The 20,329-nt window shown below is 37.9% G+C and overlaps 1 protein-coding gene across 8 annotated transcripts in view; it reads right to left on the reverse strand.

The window, feature by feature from the left end:
* RPS6KA5 (ribosomal protein S6 kinase A5) overlaps positions 1–20,329 on the reverse strand; it is a 181,627-nt gene that overhangs the window by 99,402 nt on the left and 61,896 nt on the right. For 7 of the 8 annotated variants that reach the window (XM_029238474.1, XM_029238473.1, XM_029238477.1 and 4 more), the window contains one exon: positions 3,710–3,928. In XM_029238474.1, coding sequence (XP_029094307.1) covers positions 3,710–3,928 — 219 coding nt within the window. Of the gene's footprint in view, positions 1–3,709; positions 3,929–18,255; positions 18,355–20,329 lie in introns of all 8 variants that reach the window. The other variant, XM_029238476.1, reaches the window with a different exon arrangement.

Raw genomic sequence — 20,329 nt, forward strand, 5'->3', positions numbered from 1 at the left:
ATCAAAACTACAATAAGGTATCACCTCACATCGGTCAGAATGGCCATCATCACAAAATCTACAAACAACAAATGCTGGAGAGGGTGTGGAGAAAAGGGAAAACTCTTGCACTGTTGGTGGGAATGTAAATTGATAACAGCCACTATGGAGAAAAGTATGAAGGTTCCTTCAAAAACTAAAAAATAGAATTACCATACTACCCAGCAATCCCACTACTGGGCATATACCCAGAGAAAACCATAATTCAGAAAGACACATGCACCCCAATGTTCATTGCTGCACTATTTACAATAGCCAGGTCACGGAAGCAACCTAAATGTGCATCGACAGACAAATGGATAAAGAAGATGTGGTACATATATACAATGGAGTATTACTCAGCCATAAAAAGGAACGATATTGGGTCATTTTAGAGACGTGGATGAATCTAGAGACTGTCATACAGAGTGAAGTAAGTCAGAAATAGAAAAACAAATATCGTATATTAACACATATATGTGGAACCTAGAAAAATGGCACAGATGAACCGGTTTGCAGGGCAAAAATAGAGACACAGATGTAGAGAACAAACGTATGGACACCAAGGGGGGAAAGTGGCGGGGGGTGCGGGTGGTGGTGTGATGAATTGGGCGATTGGGATTGACATGTATACACTGATGTGTATAAAATTGATGACTAATAAGGACCTGCTGTATAAAAAAATAAATGAAATAAAATTCAAGAAAAAAAAGCTGGTTACAAATCCTATGTACAGGACAATTTCACTTTGATGAAACATACATGCATGCAGACACACACACAAAAAGATCTAGAAGGATATACTAGGTAATAACAGAGAAATATATGTATAATGAGGTAAACTCTGGGTAGTGAAAATATATATTTTCTCTTCTTATTTTTGTTTTCCTATAGCTTCTATATGCATATATATGCTTTTGTAGTAATAAGGCAGTTGTTAAAAATATGTTTTTAAAAAGGTCTATTGTGTTTACTTATTCATCAGAGCAGAAGGTCAGCTGGATCCCTGAAAAGCTTGACTTGTAAATTCTTGCTATTAACCTCTAACAGTACCCCAAAACTAGATAAAGTAAGTTAATCAATAAGCCTTTAAAGACAGTTATGGGCTGAAACTGTCTCCCCCAAATTCATATATTGAAATCTTAACCCCCAACACCTCAGAACGTGACTGTATTTGTAATCAAGGCCTTTGAAGAGATAATTAAGTTATTAAAATGAGGCCATTAGGGTAGGCTCTAATCCAATCTGATTCCTGTCCTTACAAGAAGAGAAAATTTGAACACAAAAAGGGACACCAGGGGTGTGAATGTACAGAGGGAGGACCATGTGAAAAGGCAGCAAGTGGGGGGCCCTCTGCAAGCAGAGGAGAGAGCCCTGGGACAGACCTTTTCCTTATGGCCCTCAGAGGAAACCAACCCTGCTGGCACTTGAGTTTAGACTTCCAGGTGCCAGAACTGAGAAAAAAGAAATTTCTGTTGTTTAAGCCACCCAGTCTGTGATATTTTGTTATGGCGGCCCTAGCAGACTGAGACAGTACTTGGAGAACTGACCTAGCGTGAGTTCTAAGCACTGCAAACAAATAATGGAACGATAAAAACAGTTTATAATAATGTCCTGTTCAAGATTTCTCAAAAGTTTTGTCTTTAAAGTCAAATAGGGACTTCCCTGGCCGTCAGTGGTGGTTAAGACTCCACGCTTCCACCGCAGAGAGCACAGGTTCAATCCCTGGTTGGGGAACTAAGATTCCACATGCCACGCGGTATGGCCAAAAAAAAAAAAAAAGTCACATAACAACTACAGACATGCACAAAGAGAATGACAGTAAACATATCCACATGGAGAGGAGGCAGAGGGCATGCTTTCTAAATGCACTGCCATACAATGGAACGAGTTCACTGTCTACATTCTACTCGTGAGCTGGCACAAGAGATGGGTTTTCTTATCTTGGTTTGTATTTATTTATTTGTGGGTCACTGACAAAGAGCAAAAGTAATGAAGAGCCAACAACAAAAAAAGCAACATTATCAAGGACTATTTGTTTTTTAATCAGATCCAACATATTTCATTCATCTACTTTTAAGTTAAAAATATCAGGCTGGCCAAAAGGTTCCTTCAGTTTTTAAGTAAAAATGAAAGACACATTTTTTATTTTCACCAAGAACTTTAATGAACAACGTATTCACTGAACCTTTTGGCCAACCCAATATTATTTATAAACTACACTATTACAATAAACAATTTTTAAAAGATTGAGTCCAGTTATGGTCAGGAAACAGAAAAAAGAGAGAAGAGAGAGAAGCTGTGGTGTGGTGATGCAGAGGCCAGGAGTTTGGGTTCTTACTACTTCTGGCTACTACGATCTTATGTCCCCTACAACCTACTGGGTAAAAGTACAGAAGGAATTATATTTAAAAATCAGTAAATAACAGCTGACAGACACACACGGGGGCAGAATGAAGGCCTGAAACAACAGGCAGGTGATAACATTGGTGCAGACTCTGACAGGACGGGAGAGACTGTGGCCTATGTATATGAAAGATTTGGGATGGTTAGTTGACGGTAAGCACTGCAAGATAGGCCTGAAGTGTAACTTCATGACTCAAAAAGTGAATGCAATTTTAGGCATCACTAATAAAAGTATAATTTTCAAAATGAGAGCATTCAATAAAGTTGCCAAATACCACTAGTAATCAAAGAAAACAGGAGCACTGTCGGGCAGACTTTGAAATGAGTCAGATCTGAGTTCCAATCTTTATTCTCAAGCTTATACAAGATACGTGACTGCAGGAAATGCAGCTTCCAGAACCTTCAACATCTCTAATGAGAGGACTCTGGCAGTGTTGTAGGGGTCAGTGATACTGTGGGTAACACCTAGTGTGGTGCTGGCACACTGAAGGCACTCAAGAAATAGCTAATGCTTACAGAGCACTGTGTGAAATTCTACCTCATCTAATCCACAGAAGAGATCAATAACAGGGGATTATAATACATAAGTGCAAATTCTCAAAAGAACGGGACTAAAACTATAACAGAAGAAATAGTCTATGATGGAAGAGTATAATACTCTAAGTACTGCCATGTAGGAATAGAAAATGGTACAACTTTTCTGCAAAGAAATCTGGCAATATGCACAGAGGATATTTCCAAAGTCCATATACAATGGTCCAACTCTGGGAAAGGAAAGGATTCAGAAAGTGTCTGTGGGGAGAAATGGGAGTGAGCAAAGGGGCCACATGATTAGTGGCTATCTCCATGAAAAGCAGGTTTATCACCGGAAAAACAAAGCATCTCTAAGAATAGAAATCTTTTCTTTTTTCTTTTTCCTAATTACTGATTTCCATAAATATCCCTTGTTGGCCCAAACTTGTACGTTCCTAAGAATTGTGGCCCACTTTCCCACTCAGCTCAGCACATCTGAATGGAAGACACCACCCAGGGAAGCAGTCACCCAAATGACTCAAGTGTTTTAAGATTAATAAAGGAGTGTGGAAGAGAAGTATACAAATTCCTTCAGGACGGGAGGTCCCAAATCCAGAGCAATTCATGATGTTCAAGGAAATGCCACCACTGAGAGAGGAATGAAAGTCAAAAGATTTCATTTCTTCTAAGTCTGAAGTATGCTTCCTTTTGAGTGCATTATGGCACAAGACCCAAGTAAAATGTCAAAAGTCTGATGACAACTGACACTTACCTAAAATGAGATGAAGTTTGGTTTCTGTCTGGAAAGCATAGTGCAATGTCACCAAAAACGGCGACTGCCTGATGTGCTCTAGGACCTGTCGTTCTGTCCTTGTGTGCTCGGTGGTTTTGGCCTTTTGAACTATTGTTGCCTTTTTCAAAACTTTCATGGCATACAGCTTTCCAGCATCATGACCACTTATTTTACGAACTAGAAACACTTTTCCATAAGCTGAAAATGAAAAGAAAAGAGAAAAAGAGTTAAAAGGCTACACAGGCAGAGTGGTAATTTAGTGCAAGTTGAAAGTTACAATGCACAAAGGAACACTCTTTGAATGAAAACGTATCCTTAGTGCTGTTTCCAATAGTTCTTTGATATATTTCTTCAATTTTATGTCAGACGTATTTCTAGGTCTAGGCCTCAATATACATATCTAATCACTGATGACAAAGTTATGCTTTCACTCTTTTACTGTTATTCTCTCCTCAGTATTTTTAGCTGTAGGAAACTAGCTCTTATTATGGTCAATTAACTACTAGGTTTTGCTGCTGTTGTAAACAAATGAAAATAGTTCTTAAGAATCTCAAAAAACAAAAAATCTCATACACACATATAAATTAAGTACCTCAAGTACTCCTCTATACTTATTAAAAAAGTCTAAAGCAACATAAGCTGGCATTATATAAACAAAAGAGATCTTCAGATGTGAAAAACATTAAAAGGCCCTAAATTGCAAGCAGTACCAACAGAAGCCCCTTTACATCTCTGGGCAGTAATTCACAGGTTAGTGGGTCAACCTCGTCACATTCTCCCTAAGTGAGGGCTCAGTTGGGCAAATCCTGTGTGGAGTGCCACTACCCTAGGTGAGGCATTGGGGCCACATGGATACTGTGCCCAGAGCAGGTATCCGCATTTATTTCCCTAGGGAAGTGGGAAGAGGGCACGAAGAGGTGGGACGAAGGAGGAAGGGGAAGGCAGGCAAAAACCCTGAGAGGGAAGGGGTAGGCCCCCAATCCATCCCTACGAGGTATAAAGGCTCTTCTCTTCTCAAAATGCAAACACCTCCTGGGATGGTTGAGCCCAGTCCCACTTTGGAAGTTAAGTGCATTCATCAGACCATTCTGGAGTTGGTCTGAGTTCTGCCCCAGACTGGTGCTTCCGTAGACCCTGCCCACACCTCGACAGTATTTAGCACAAAATCCTATTCTAATCCAGCCACTAGACCAAGAGAGCTTTAAGGGAAGGGCTCTTGTATCTTGGCTGTTATTTGGTTTAGTACTTCAGGAAGTAAATGAGTGCCGACCCAAGATGTACAACAGACAAAGAACGGCGGTGGTGCTCCTGAGGAGGGAGAGAAACGACATTCCTCAAGGACTTGGCGATGCAGTCTCCGTGCTAAGTATACTCCACACAGTGATTCACTCACTCCTCAGAACAGCCAGTGAAGTTGGTACTCGCAGTAATTCCATTCTGCAGATCAGGAAGCAGATTCAGAATACTTAAGGAAGCGGCCAGAAGACTTGGGTAAAAAGTGGCAGAGCTGATTCAGATGAAAGCAGTGTGATTCCAGGGACCACACGCTTAACCATAAATGAATTTTTTCTTTAAATAAGAGAGATTCTTCTTCGGTACTAGAAATCGGATGTTCTGGATTTTAATAAAACCAACACCGTAAACATGCTGAACACATTCTGGGATACAGTAAAAAGTTCATAAAAGGTCTGTGTCTTATCTCGTTGTAAATAAAACAATTATAGATTGAGAGTTTAGAAAGGCAGAAGTGAACCAAAAAAGAAAATGACAGCTTTTAGAACCTAACAAATTAACCTAAAGTATACAAATGAAAAAAGTTAATCTATTCAAAAGCAGTGAAATGAAGCTAGAGAATATTCTAAAGCAGAGTACTATACCTTCCATGGAGTAAGGCACTATAAAAACCCAGAAGAAAGTCAAGTCCTCTGTAAGTACGGGGCTTTTGTGTTCCCTACACACACGGCACCTGCTCTAGATTCCTGTTCTGAGATTCCTATCTCCAGAGTGCTGTAGTCCTTAGAAATTATGTTATCCATCTATCTTCTCCAACAAAGAAAATCTTTCTCCAACGTCACGGAAAGATGGCTATGAGCTTCTTTCCAGTGCTCACGTGTGTCTTTCAGTCCAGGTGCTGACCAATGTGGCAGATGGACCGCAGGGTGTTAGCATCTAACAGCTGAGTACCTGTCAGGCACTTCAGAGTTGGATTACTTCATTTGATTCTTCTCACATCCCTACGAGGAGGTGAGGATGACCTCCACTTTACAGATGAAGAAACTGGAGCGTAAAGGAACTGGGTCCCTTGCCCAAGGCCATACTTGCCCATGTGGCCTGACTCCTGAGCCCACACTCTGAGTAGTACTCCAGCTAGCTGCCTTCCTAAAGTGAATGACCTCACAGGCAAAGAAATTAGGAACCAGACATTAAAAAGAAGTCACAATACAGGTTAGGTGTTCTAATGGTGGAATAGACACAGTACTACTACTTCCAAGTAGAGGAGGTTTTATAAAGTCGCCCATTTTATTGATGGGGTGATCTAAATATTCAAAAAATACGCCTTACCTTGAGTGGGAACAGGCCTTTCTACAATATTCATCCGTTATCCCTTCTATACCTTCTGGACTTACAAAAAATAATATTACTCTTCTTTTCTAAGATAATTTGTAAAATATTTAAAAATACTATTATGCCATCTCATCCAAGCAAAATGTTATTATTCCCTAAACCATCTAAAAGTAAATGACTTTAAGACTTTGTACCACTAGGAGGTGCCCTATATGTGTTCCGTGAGTTTGTAAATACTTTTTCTTTGATTTCTTTCCTATTACCTTAAAAACATCATATATCACTCCAAATAAATGTAAGGTAGCAAAGGACGCTAATGTATGTGGGCAAATAATATAAAATCATCCTTAATGCCACGTTATACACTGTACGGTCAAATAATAAACAGTCATCCTCCTGCCATGTGATGATATCCAGAAGTTTTCCAATAATATGAGCTAAAGACTACATATCCTGCCTTTACCATTATTTTTATCTATCAGTAAAATGTCGGGGGAAAAAGTATGATGAAGCTCACAAATCTTTTGATTTTACTTTTATAATTTCCATGATTAATTAAAGCTATGGTACTTCTATCACATGGTACATGCCAATAGATGCTTACGACAATAAACTTCAAGAAGTGCCTCACAATGTTCCAAGCAACAGATATTTCAGATAAACAGGATCTTACTTACAAGTAGGCTGCTTAATGAAACAGAGTTTGCCTCCAAACAGCGTTTTTTGAAGCACCCATAAGGCTGCTTATCACATTGCAAAAGGGGAAGAAGACACATTCACTGCTGGAGAGACCCTGAAGAAGCCACCTTCTCTGATTGAGCTGGTTTTCAGATTAGTACAGAGGGAGAAAGTGAAGGAGTCCTTCTGTTGAGGAGTGCCATCCAGTCCAGAACCGCCTACATGTTTTCCAGTATCTTAAGAGGGGCCACTGCAACTGAACTTGGTGGCAACATTATTTCCTTTTCGTCTGTAATGAGATGAATGACTACCTTGCTGTGAAGCCAACTCCTGGCTTTCGTTCACTGTGTGCTGGTGTTGTTAAAGAATTCCTATTTTGAAAGCATCTTTTGGAAACTGCAAAAGCTACCAATGGTGGAAACTCTTTTGGCCGAAAAAGGTAAACAGTAGTACTTCCTGCTCAGATGGAGCCCCTAAAATGGACGTTTAGCAACACAGCTGGGATTTGCTGCTTAGGTAAAGAGACTAAGCTTCAGGCTTCAGCGTAACTCTAATTTCAGCATCAACATGCAACGACTTCCGACGCACTCCCAGCAGTCTTCACAGAAGCTGTGTGTACTGCTCCGATCTTATCAATTTCTCCAGAGCCAGGGCCTTTCCAAGATACTCTGTCAAGAAATGTGAGCAGAAGAGGGCGTGGAGTTCACTGGTTTCCCAGAGGACAAGGCTAGCAGCGCTTGATGGGACTTGAGGTAGAAGTTCTACTTAACAGATTGAGGGAAAGTAAACTCTAAAAATAAATGACAAGAGGGATTTATTCCTGACTTAACTTGACAGACACCTACGACCATATGAATGAGGTAAATCTTTCAATTCAGGGCCCGACAGACACTGTTCTGGATGTTACCGATAACCTGTGTGCTCTTACAGCTGCAGGTTATAGCAGCCGTTTCAAAGAGAGGACTGGATCCAGACAACCATGTAAGCTTTTCCAAAGCTGGAGGAAGAATTCCATAGGTTGGGGGGCAAACTACAGATACCTTACAAAGGTCATTTCTGTTTAAACTGAAATGTGGATTTAGAATCCTAGTCTACCTGACACAGCACAATGTTGCCAGTGGTCTCAATGGTTTGATGATAAAGGAAATCATATAAAATGAACTAAACGCAGTGTCAAGGGGAAATGTCTAGTTCCCTTGGACTAGGTCTCAGTTTGCTTTTCCACAGGTGTGACTCTTATTCCATTGGCCACAATGATCATTATGAATCAGGTTTTTAAGCACATGTTGTCATAACAGAAAAATTAAAACGGACTGATGGTTTTAAAACAAGATGACATTCATGCTGTCACATCATAAGCCACTGCACGATATCAACTACTTTTTCAAGCTAAACAGAAAGCAGCCTTCTTGCTTAAACTTATTTTGAGCATAATTAAACTGACTTTTTTCACTTTATTTGTAAAGTCTGAATTCATTAAAAAATTTTTAGGAAGTAGCCTTTATCTTGGCATGAAAATGATGAGATCAATTTGTTAAAAAATATTTTTACAGTCTGTCTATAAAAGCAATCAATTTACAATGCCATATAATTAAAAGCAAGGAAAATCTGTCTATGTTTACATGCATTATTCTGGAGAAAAGGGTTAAGAACTAGAAGGCCTCTGGATTAATTCCTTCAGTAGAGCGCTTATCCAGGACACGCTCCTCCCATTGGGATCCAAATGCTCCACCACTGTGAGATCACTGTTTTCTGTCACTCAAACTTTTATGAATGCTGCTTACAACTCTATACATTGTACACTCTGCTTAACCAGCCATGCCACACTTTGTGTTCAATCCAACCTTGTAGCATAAACTACTGTACTCAAACTACTGCTTTAAAAAAAGTATGGCAGAAACTCTCTTGCGACTTCCACTTAGACAACTCCCAACTCTAACTGGTACTCCCCTTCCGGTTGTAAAACACTGCACTGCACACTGATGCCTACAACCAGTTCACACGTGCACTGACTGCTGCCCCCATGCCGTTCAGCTGTCTGCTTCACACCAGTCACTGATACTCGTTGCCTTACTTGTGTGTGCCTGTTGTATACGTTATTCTTATATAATTTAACTATATATTACATAAGCCACTGAAATGTAAATGTGAAAGAAAAGAGAAAAATGAGGTTAAAAGCTTTGAAAGAACTACATAAAGGCAAGACACTTAAGAAAAAAGAACTGCTGAAAAATTAGGTGTGGGTGAAACAACTATAAAAGGCTAGGGGAAAAAATTGTGAAAATGTAAAAGGATTCTGTATCCAGATCACTTCAAATGTGTCTGGTTCTCAGTCCACTTTAAGGCATTGGAAACTTAATTTTAGATGATACATTGCAAGTGCGGTTTATGCAAAACAAACCATTGTTTAAGAACTTACTCTCAAAGAGTCTTGTGCCTACACGCAAAGTGAATATATATTTATATATTTTAAGTGAAAAGTAGTATGTCCAAAGTACATGTTTATATATCCTTTTAAAATGATCTTCCACTTTAACCAACTTTTTCTGATTAGCCACAAGTACCAGTCATGTCATGAGAGAGACTCCACTAACTAAAGGATCATATTCAATGGTTCTGGAATTCATCCCTTTCTCACCCTTCCAGAATCAGGGAATCTTTTTTCTTTAACTTTTTCTTTTATATTGGAGTAGAGTTGATTAACAATAGTTTCAGGTGTATAGCAAAGTCATTCAGTTATACATATACATGTATCTATTCTTTTTCAAATTCTTTTCCCATTTAGGTTGTTACATAATATTGAGCAGAGTTCTCTGCGCTACACAGTAGGTCCTCGTTGGTTATCCATTTTAAGTATAGCAGTGTGTACATCTTAACCCCAAACCCCCTAACTCCCCCTTCCCCCAACCCTTCCCCTGGTAACCATAAGTCCGTTTTCTAAGTCTGTGAGTCTATTTCTGGTTTGTAAATAAGTTCATCTGTATCATTTCTTTTTAGATTCCGCATATAAGCAATATCATACGATATTTCCCTTTCTCTGTCTGACTTGTTAAATCAGAATCTTGTTAAAGAGTGACCTGACCACCAACCACACTAGCTCTGCCTCTCAGCTTGCTTTCATCCTCAATCTGGTAAACATACCTTTTGTGTTGTCATCTAAATTGTTGATAAAAATATAACCCTTCTCGCTCAAAATACTTGATTTCCCATTACTCTTAAGATAAAGAGAATCCTTAATATAACCTAAATTATCTGGCTTCTACCTACCTCTCTCCACCTTCTCACCATCTCATTTTCTCACTCCTTCAGACATACAGCCTTTCCTTCTCAGACTAGCACAGTTCCTCTAATTTTATACTCTCATAACACCCTGTCATAGAAATTGTCAGAAACATGAGTTTTCATTTATTTGTGTGATTGCCTCATTGTGTAGCTTCCACAGGACTGTAAATTCCACAAAACCGGGGACTATGTCCAGTTTTACTCACTTTGTATCATTAGCAAATTCTAGAGCTGGCACACTGTAGAAACTCAAATAATGTTGAATGCATAAAAAAACAAGATAGCAAACAAAGGAAGAGCTCTGTAGCATATAGCCAAATACCCTCTTCTCAGTTGACAATTCTGATCTAAAGTTGAAGGTGGGTCTTTAGGAAAAGAAACAGTGCAAATCTGCAGTACAGAGCTATATAGCTCACCCACTCTTTCCCTTTGGAGAAGGAACAATGGGCTTTCATGAAGTAATCACCTTTAATTTGGGTATTAAATATGATTCCTGACAACACTCCCTGGTGAAAGTGAGCTCAGGAAACTTAGCTGCCACCACTGTAGAAAAGGAAAATATCTTAACATGGTGACATCTGTACCTGGCCACTGCTTTGTAACCTGCCACAACTACCTAAGAACTAATTACAGTGCCTGGCCACATCCCTCTCTCATAGATAATTTAACTCGAGGAAAGATTTTTACCTCTCCACATGTGACATGAACACTGACAATCAATCCACCTGCCTTCCCCTCCATCTTTCCCTGTAGAACTTCATTCACCCCAAGTCAGCAGGGTCAGAAATGGAACCAAACAAGAAATACTCTCTTGGAACTCCACATTTCACTTGTCCTGCCCTTGGAAACTGGTACCCTTGTTAATAGGCCAGCCAAACGTACATGGTAAGTAATGCTAGGGCAGTATATGTCAAGCCCCAGGAAAACCACCATCACTGAAAGGGTTCTCAGAAGAGCAGCTTCATTTCAGTATTACCACAGCACAAACAGTACACAAAAAGCAAACACTCAAGGGGTTCAATGGTGAAACCTGACTGACCATAATTTGGTACTTGTAAAGACTCATCTGAAATATCTGATAAATTAGACCTCAGAGCTGAAAAGAAACATTACTGTCCATCCCAGTAATTCTCTAAAATCTACCCTGTGTTAAGATAGATGGACAGAAATCACCTCACTTGGACCAAAGTAGTAGATAAGTTCTACTCAGACACACACTTTAGTGAATTGAGGTTTAATCTTCTGTGTGCCACTTTTTAAAGAGACTATATACAATAAAATTATGTTTTTATTCAATAATATCTTCATATCCTTTATCAAAGATGCTAGTCTCATGATCTTATTTACTGACCACAATGAAGGAGCCATTTGATAACTCGTTAAAAGTCTCTCTAGATCAGTTTTTTTTCAAACCGTGGGCTGTGACCCATTAGTGGATGATAATATCAATTTAGTGGGTCCAACCAGCATTTTGAAACTAAAATACTAAAAAAGAACTGAATATACTAAACGTGTTTCATGAAACTTCTGTCTCCCCTTTATACACACACACGTGTAGGTATATGTGAATGTAAACAAGTCTAAGCACATGAGAGAGGAAAAAAAGAGGGCAGTACAGAACAATGGCTAAGAACATAGACTCTGGTGCCTGACTTTGAACCCTAGATATGCTATTTAGTAACTGTACTGTAACCCTGGGCAAAACAGTAAACACAACTGTGTCTCAATTTCCTCATTAGGGACAGTAATAGTTCTTAACATCATACAGTTTGGGGATTAAATAAATTAATATAAGGATCCAGAGGAGGGCCTGGCAGATAACAAACACTACAGAAATGTTAGTGGAAATAAGTGTGTGTATGCGACTGCACGTCTATACACATACATAAATACACATACTGAAAAGCAATACAAAAATGTACCTATTTTGTCCTATGGGTAATAGTCAAAAAAGTTTGAAGCTACTGCTCTAGATGAATTTATATGCCTTTCCTTTTAAAAAAAATATACAAATTATGTAGGCCAAAGAACTTTCCCTTTATACCTATCTCCTAGTAAACTCAGGGTTAAATTCAGGACTCAATTGCAGTGACTATGTCAGCCCAGATGTCTATAACATCTATTTCACTTTCCTATTATCTTTGCTTTTGCTCTGTTTTCATCTGTTTTTGTTTTCTCTTTTTCGATTCCTTATTTTTTTTTCTATCTTTGGAAACGCCCTTAAATCTCTTTTTGAAAGTTGGCAGATTTTAAACGTTGAAAGTAAAATGCACTTGATTTTACATATTTATCAAACAGAAGCACTGATTCCTAAATTCTTTTATAGAATAGATATCTTAATTACACACTAAATTCCAAATACTAAAAAAAACCCCACATAACTATAAAACTAAGTGTTTCAACATAATTTTAAAATAAAAAGTGAGAGAGTGTCATGGACATATATACAATACCAAATGTAAACTAGATAGCTAGTGGGAAGCAGCCGCATAGCACAGGGAGATCAGCTCGGTGCTTTGTGTCCACCTAGAGGGGTGGGATAGGGAGGGTGGGAGGGAGATGCAAGAGGGAGGAGATATGGAGATATATGTATACATATAGCTGATTCACTTTGCTACACAGCAGCAACTAACACAACATTGTAAAGCAATTATACTCCAAGAAAGATGTTTTAAAAATTTTTAATAAATAAATAAAGTAAAATAAAAACAGAATTTGAGCCATTTAATACAACCATTTTTAAAGTTAGCCCCTGTTGCCAAGATTTGTAACATCATAAAAACAAAATGTCTAAGATTAAGAAAGGTAGACTGATTAAAACAGACTATTCTTCTAACATTCAAGGAAAAGCTGTGAACCCAAAACATGCTTGATTAAATACACAGATGCTAAAGGCAAACAAGAGACACAGTAAAAGCACATGAAATCATAGGCGGTAATTTTTATGAAAGAGACTGAGGTAGGCCATTTGTTTTAGGTATAAACAGTTATATCCTCTCTAGAAGATATATAACACCGAGGATCTGGAAGAGACTTAATAAAAGTGCCAGGATTCTAGATGTAATCCAGTTTAAGTTTTTAAACTAACCAGGGCCATTTGACTCATTTTCTTAATTACTTTGAATGGTCAAAAACCGTTGCACAGCTGAAATTAGGACCACGAAACCCGTGCCTTTTCTCACGGATGGTGTTAGCGTCTAAAAAAAGGACTTAATATGTGAGAAGGTTGAAAATAAAAAATAGTTACAGGAATGATTATCTATGGATTCCATTTATGCATACTGTATTAGCTTGAATAATTAAAGACTAATTGTATAATATCTTCTAGATCAGCACTTTTTAATTTCAGAGAAAGCACTAAGACAGTACATGCATTAGTCCAGCTAATAACTGCATGTGTGTATGTGGCCGCTGCCGACTCCTGACTATCTCCACATGGATGACCCACGTAATCCATATGGCATTTCTTATCCCTGGTCCCAGATGACTTGAAAACCAGAGATTCTGGTCCATCAGGTAAAAAGAAAAAGCCACAAAAGAAACCATGTCCCGCTGTGAGGTCTAGACTTGAATTGACTACCCATGGAATGTGATTACCAGAGGACCTTACTAAAAGGAAAATACAGGAAAACAAGGAAATAAGGACCAAGAAGCACATTCATAATCATTCTGTTTATATCTCAACAAACAAGCTATTTGAGTACAAAAGGCTTGCCTCCTCACTCTTGCTCCAAAACTTCCCAGGGTTCAGGCTGAACCGAAAACCGCAGCTTAGACCACATGCTGCTCAGGCTCTTCCTCTGTCCTTGCTACTCCCCTCACTCTCTCCTGAGAGCATTCCTGCAATAAATCAAGTGCGCCCAAATCCTTGTCCCAGGCTCTGCTTCTAGCAAATGTGACCTACAACAGCATCAGGAATAAGTCAAATTGTACTTATACTAGGGAGACAGTGTCAACCAACATGTTCAAATGGAATCATCTTTTGATTGTGGTATAAAACATCACAAACATTTGACCTCTAAGATTTCCTTAAACACTGAAGCAGAAGGTATAGTGGGTACACACAGATGCAAAATTATAAACTTTTTTGAATGACAATTTTGACAGTTTAATGAATACAGGCTTTTAAAAGTACTATTTTAATAGGGGTACTTTCCAAACACCTAAGCGAATTAAATGACAAACGATGACTAAGTCATAATACTGTTTAAAACAGTCTTTATATGCCTCAACCAAAGTTTTTTTCCCTTTGATCATATGGCCAAAAAGTAGCTGTGTCTTTAAGTTGCCTAGTGCAATTCCTAGCACCATCTAGTGACAAATTACCCAGAAAAAGAAACGTGTCTTATTTAACAAATAAGATACGTTTCTGAAAAGTCTGCGGTAAAAAAATACATACGTATATATTCTAAAAGGCTGTCTTGTTGGGGATGATTTTCACAGAGTCTGGGACCAAGGAGCAAAGACCTATCAGAGTTACCATTTCAAGGATGGCACTTAGGCTGGGGTAAACAACCCAATAATAATCTCTCCTACTTGATAGTGTTTCTACAGAACAGCTTGCAGCATCTCCTGCTGATTACATGACCACCTCCCGATCCCCAGCCAAAAATAAGAACAAAAAATAAAAATCCACAGGATAAAGAAAAAGTAACCTTCTTACGAGGGCACCAGGGACTGAGGAAAACACAAATGGTTGCTGCTCAATAGACATTATGGGAGGCAAGGGCTTTTGAATCTCTCTACTCTGCCAGCACTCATTTGAAGATTTCATAAACCCAGAAATAAACATTAAATGAAGGCCATATTATTCAATTTTCAAGTTTGTACGTAATATATCCTTTTGTTAAATGCTCACCACTCTTTCCTCAGCACCCAAACAGTACTTGCCTCTTAATAAAACATGTGAATGAATGAATCCCAAGAGCAATGGGAATGAAGTGAAAGGTTTTAAATAGAGAAGTGACATGATCAAACTTATACTTAAGAAAGATCACTCTGGTTGTAGTATGGAGAACAGATTAGGAAGGAACAGCCTGAAACCCGGAAGATCTTTTGGTAGTTGCATGTCCCTATTTATTGCTGGACATATTTTAGGCTTTACAATAAAATATTTGTTAAGAAATGACTATCACTTATGTATCAAGCTAATCCGAGACATTGGTAATGCATTATACTAGCTCTTTTATAAGGTGGCCTTCTTTCCCTTTCAGATATATAAATAGGTAAAATTTATATCGCATTTACCATATGTCAGGGAATCTAAATGTTTTATTACTCATTTTATGCATATTTTAGCATAAGACTGTTAACCTAACATACAAAAGGTTGTTCAGAACCTAAAATGTTTGAGTAGTTAAGAGAAGAAAACAAAGAAAGAAACAGTCTTCATTTGACATGTTATTTTGAAGGTAATATACAAATCCACTTTTTAGAAATGCTAATAAAATTTCAACTAACATCACTTATGAAATATTTGTTAGATTTTTATTATTAGAAATATAACTTTAGTTGAAATTTCTCCCAGATATGCTAACAAAGTGACTACATGAAAGAACTAATAGGGCTTCCCTGGTGGCGCAGTGGTTGAGAGTCCGCCTGCCGATGCAGGGGACGTGGGTTCATGCCCCGGTCCAGGAAGATCCCACATGCCGCGGAGCGGCTGGGCCCGCGAGCCATCGCCGCTGAGCCCGCCCCCCGGGCCCGGGCCCCCCAAAGGGGGAGGGCAAAAAAAGGAGAGGCCCCCGTACACCAAAAAAAAAAAAAAAAAAAAAAAAAAAAAGAAAAGAAAGAACTAATGATCTATCCTTAATAAGTCCTAAATAATTTTGTTTTTCTAATTTAGGGTGCAGCTTTAAAGTGGAGTTCCCTGTTGAATAAATAACCGCAAATGATGGTTGTTTAGCAATTGGCAATTCATATTGATTATCTCATTGATATTATCACAACATTGTGAGATAGGTACTATTAACTTAGGCCAATAGGCACTTAGGCTCACAGAGTTCATGTGATTTACCCAAGGAACACCAGTAGGCAATGATAATGTCAAGATTCAAACCTGAGTCTTTTAAGTCATCCTTGATATCCAAGTACTTCACAACTATGAATGCACCAAAATTAGAAGAGAAAAATCAACTCAGCTGCACCCTTTACAGTTACAGGACAAAATTTATCTTTTTTGCCATAATGACAAAAAATCTCTGAAGTACAGATCTAGTATGATGAATAAAGAAAATTCAAAGAGAATACATGTTCCACTTCATTAAGCATCAGAATTACGAGTAATGCACACAATGGGTACATTTAAAGACTTTCTTCTCTACTTAGACAGATGTCTCAAAGAAAGCAAAATCATTAAAAGGAAGGCAGCAGAAAAGGAGAGAAATTAGAAAGAATCATTACTCCCACAAGCAACAAAATTTCATCATGAAACAAAATAATTCTAAAAGATGAACCAAAGATACTTCCTGAATTTGGGAGTATCAACCTCAAGAACAACACTAGAGACAAAAGCATGAATTATATACTTGTTAGACTATTATTATACTTCATACTGTTATGGGCTATGGGGAGGGAGGAGGGAAATAGGGTTGGAAACATATATAAGGATGATCTTAAGAGTTCGCAATCTAGAGGAAAAATATAGCAGATGTGAAGGAAGATTCAGAGAACCACTCACTGCCATTTCTCTACCAAGGACTTTCAGTGCCACAGTTCAGAGAATGAAGCAATTCAGAACGATTCGGATAGGTGGAAAAGAGGAGAACTAAGGTAGGGGAACAAGATAAGGCAGGGCCTCAGAGGATGGGAAAGTACACATTATTATAGGGGAGTAAAAGAAAATCAACCAGACTAGTAAGTAGGTGGAATATTGGGGTAACTGGAGAAAAAATACAGAGCTAAGCCTGAAAGTAAGGCAAGAATTTGGACTTGAATAATAACTAGGAAGAAAGCACTATAAGTTCTGAAACAGGAGAATAGCATGATAATGTTGAATTTTAATGAGGCTGCATATTATTTATAACAGAATATGTATAAAATGCATAAAATGGAAGAGAGAGCTTGCAGAAAGACCAATTTTGAAAACCTTAACAACAATCCATGTATAAGGTAATATGAGCCATGGCACTAAGAACAGAAAAGGTAAATCCAAGGGTCATTTTGAAAGAAAAATTATAGGATTTTGTGAGAAACAAGAAAAAAAGTCAAAATAGCGAAGGATCAAAAATTATTTCCAAGTTTCTAGCTCAGGAAACTAATTAACAAGATTAGCACAGATCAAAAGAAACAAGATAGCTGAAAAGATATAAATCAATACTCTGAGTAAAAGAGAGATTTTTTCATGAATATTACATGTATTTAAGTATGAGATCAAAAAGTAAATCTTTCATTTTCCAATATTCTACAAAGTCTTCAAGATATTGGATGAATAGCATTTTTTCTGGTTCAAAATACATAAAACTTAAATCATCAGAAGAGTTCTCAGTTTCACTTCCAAAGAAAGCCTGACATGACACATAAAGACATCTGATGAGGCTTTTCTATTATCCTAAGTAGTTCTGGAAAAAATTAGCTTAAAAAGGTAATGAAACTGAAATTTTTGAATAAAAATTGAGATTTTATTATATTCATAATAAAAGTTTCCACCTACTCCATTTAGTCATCAAAACTGTGATTTTAAATACAGAAACACCTACAATGACACTTCTTAGTTATTCCATCTTCTCATAAGAGCAAGAAACTGTCAGCTGACGAAAAGGAAAAGCAATATCCACGGCTAACGAACCAGTTACAGGAAGAAGCATGAAATGAAAATGCAAGTAAAGCATTACTGGTAAGCTCTTTTCTCACCTTTGCAGAATTATCTTAAAGATCTGCCTATGATAGAGCCACTCAAAAAGTTGAGGTAAATAATGAGACAAAGTGTTATATATGTTGAAAGAAAACACATACAAGGTTTGTCTTATAAATCTGATATTAAATTTAAAATGTTTACTGACCTGTAATTTTTCTTCCTCATACTCTGTGTGTTTTTGGAATCAAGGTTATACTAGCCTTGTACAATGAGTTGGAAGAAATAATTCCACTTTTTCTGTCCTCTGAAAGAATTTGTGGAAGATTAGAATTATCTATGCCTTGAATGTTTGGCAAAACTCATTTTTGAAACTGTACCAAGTGTTTTCCTAGCAGGAAGATTTTTACTTACTGACCAATTTCTTTAAGTATTACAGGACTGGGCTTCCCTGGTGGCACAATGGTTAAGAATCTGCCTGCCAGTGCAGGGGACACGGGTTTGAGCCCTAGTCCAGGAAGATCCCACATGCCGTGGAGCAACTAAGCCCGTGCGCCACAACTACTGAGCCTGCGCTCAAGAGCCCGCGAGCCACAACTACTGAGCCCACGAGCCACAAGTACTGAGCCCATGTGCTGCAACTACTGAAGCCCGCGTGCCTAGAGTCCATGCTCCACAACAAGAGAAGCCACTGCAATGAGAAGCCCACACAGCGCAATGAAGGGTAACCCCGGCTCGCCACAACCAGAGAAAAGGCAGCACGCAGCAACGAAGACCCAACACAGCCAAAAAAAAATTAATTAATTAAAAAAAGAATTACAGGACTATTCAGGTTTTCTATTCTTTTTTCAATCAATTTGGTCTTTTACACATTTCAAGATTCACGTGCATGTTAAAATTTGAGGAACACTACCTCAGACCACTAAATTCCTATCAACGCCCAAATTATGTGCTATTTTTGTCCAATATTTCAATTTTCTTTTTTTAACCCCACAAATTAGACATTTCGACTATGGTTTTACACAGTCAATATTGTTTAGATCTTCTTTATTCACCAACACTTTTTTCATCCTAGAATCTCTCCTGAGATCACTTTCCTTCTCCCTGAAATTATATCCTTTAGAAATTCTTTTAGTGAGGATGTACTGGTGGAAAACACACTAGCTTTTGTGTGTCTGAAAATGTCTATTTTGCCCTCACTTTTGGAAAACAGTTTTGCTGGGTTTGCAATTCTAAATTGACAGTTATTTTTTCTGGGCATTTTGTAGATATTCTTCCACTCTCCTATGGCATTCATGCTTGCTGTTGAAAAATCATTTGTTAATCTACTCATTATTCCTCTATAAATATGCCTTTTCTCTCTGGTTGCTTTTAGGGTATTTCTCTGTCTCTGATGTTCATCAGTTTCTCTGATGTATCTAGGTAATAATTTCTTTATACTTGTCTGCTTGGGATTTTCTGTCTCCTAGATCTGCAAATTTATATGCTTAATCAATCCTAGAAAATTCTCAGCTATTATCTCTTTGGATAGGACTTCTCCCCACTCTACTGGCTCTTTCTGGTATTCTGATTAGACAAATTTATATGCTGACAAGACCAGCCACATAATTGGCAGGCTCAGTGCAAAATGAAAATGTGGGGTGCCTTGTTCATGAATTATTTAGAATTTCAGAACAGTGAAAGCAGAGCATTAAACCAAACATGAGGCTCTTCTAGTGCAGGGATCTCTGCACCTGCACAAGTCATATGCCCATGAGTTCCTGACTTCAGAGCAGCGAGAACAGTGATAGCAAAAATTGAGAAGGCACAAGGAAGTATAAAGCAGAATATCAAGATCATCTAACATCTCACCACCCAGGGACAGCCACACTGTTATCATTTTGATGCACAGATCAGAGATTTTTCTATATATTTACATGTAGACATTTATTCACACAATTTTTATACTATGGAAATGGTATATTGTACATTCTCTTCTATAGTCTTTTCTCAAATTTATTACATTATGGAGATCTTTTAAAAATGTTAGTAAATACAGATCATCTCAATCCTATTGTACAGATAACAGAACATATAGATGCATGTTCATTTAACCAAATTCATGCCATTAGGTTTCCAAAGAGTCTTGAATTTTTCATTATTAAAAATGATGAGCATGGACTATCAATAAAGTTGAGTGAGGACTGACTGAATCAATCAGTATAAAGCACTTCACAGAGTACTTGGCAAGTAACAAGCTCTCCATAAATGTTAGTGGTTTTTTAAAAATATTGTGTCCTGTG

This window comes from Monodon monoceros, unplaced genomic scaffold (genome assembly GCF_005190385.1).
Source record: "Monodon monoceros isolate NGI ecotype Baffin Bay Population unplaced genomic scaffold, NGI_Narwhal_1 Super_Scaffold_21, whole genome shotgun sequence".
NCBI classification, from domain to species: Eukaryota; Metazoa; Chordata; class Mammalia; order Artiodactyla; family Monodontidae; genus Monodon; species Monodon monoceros.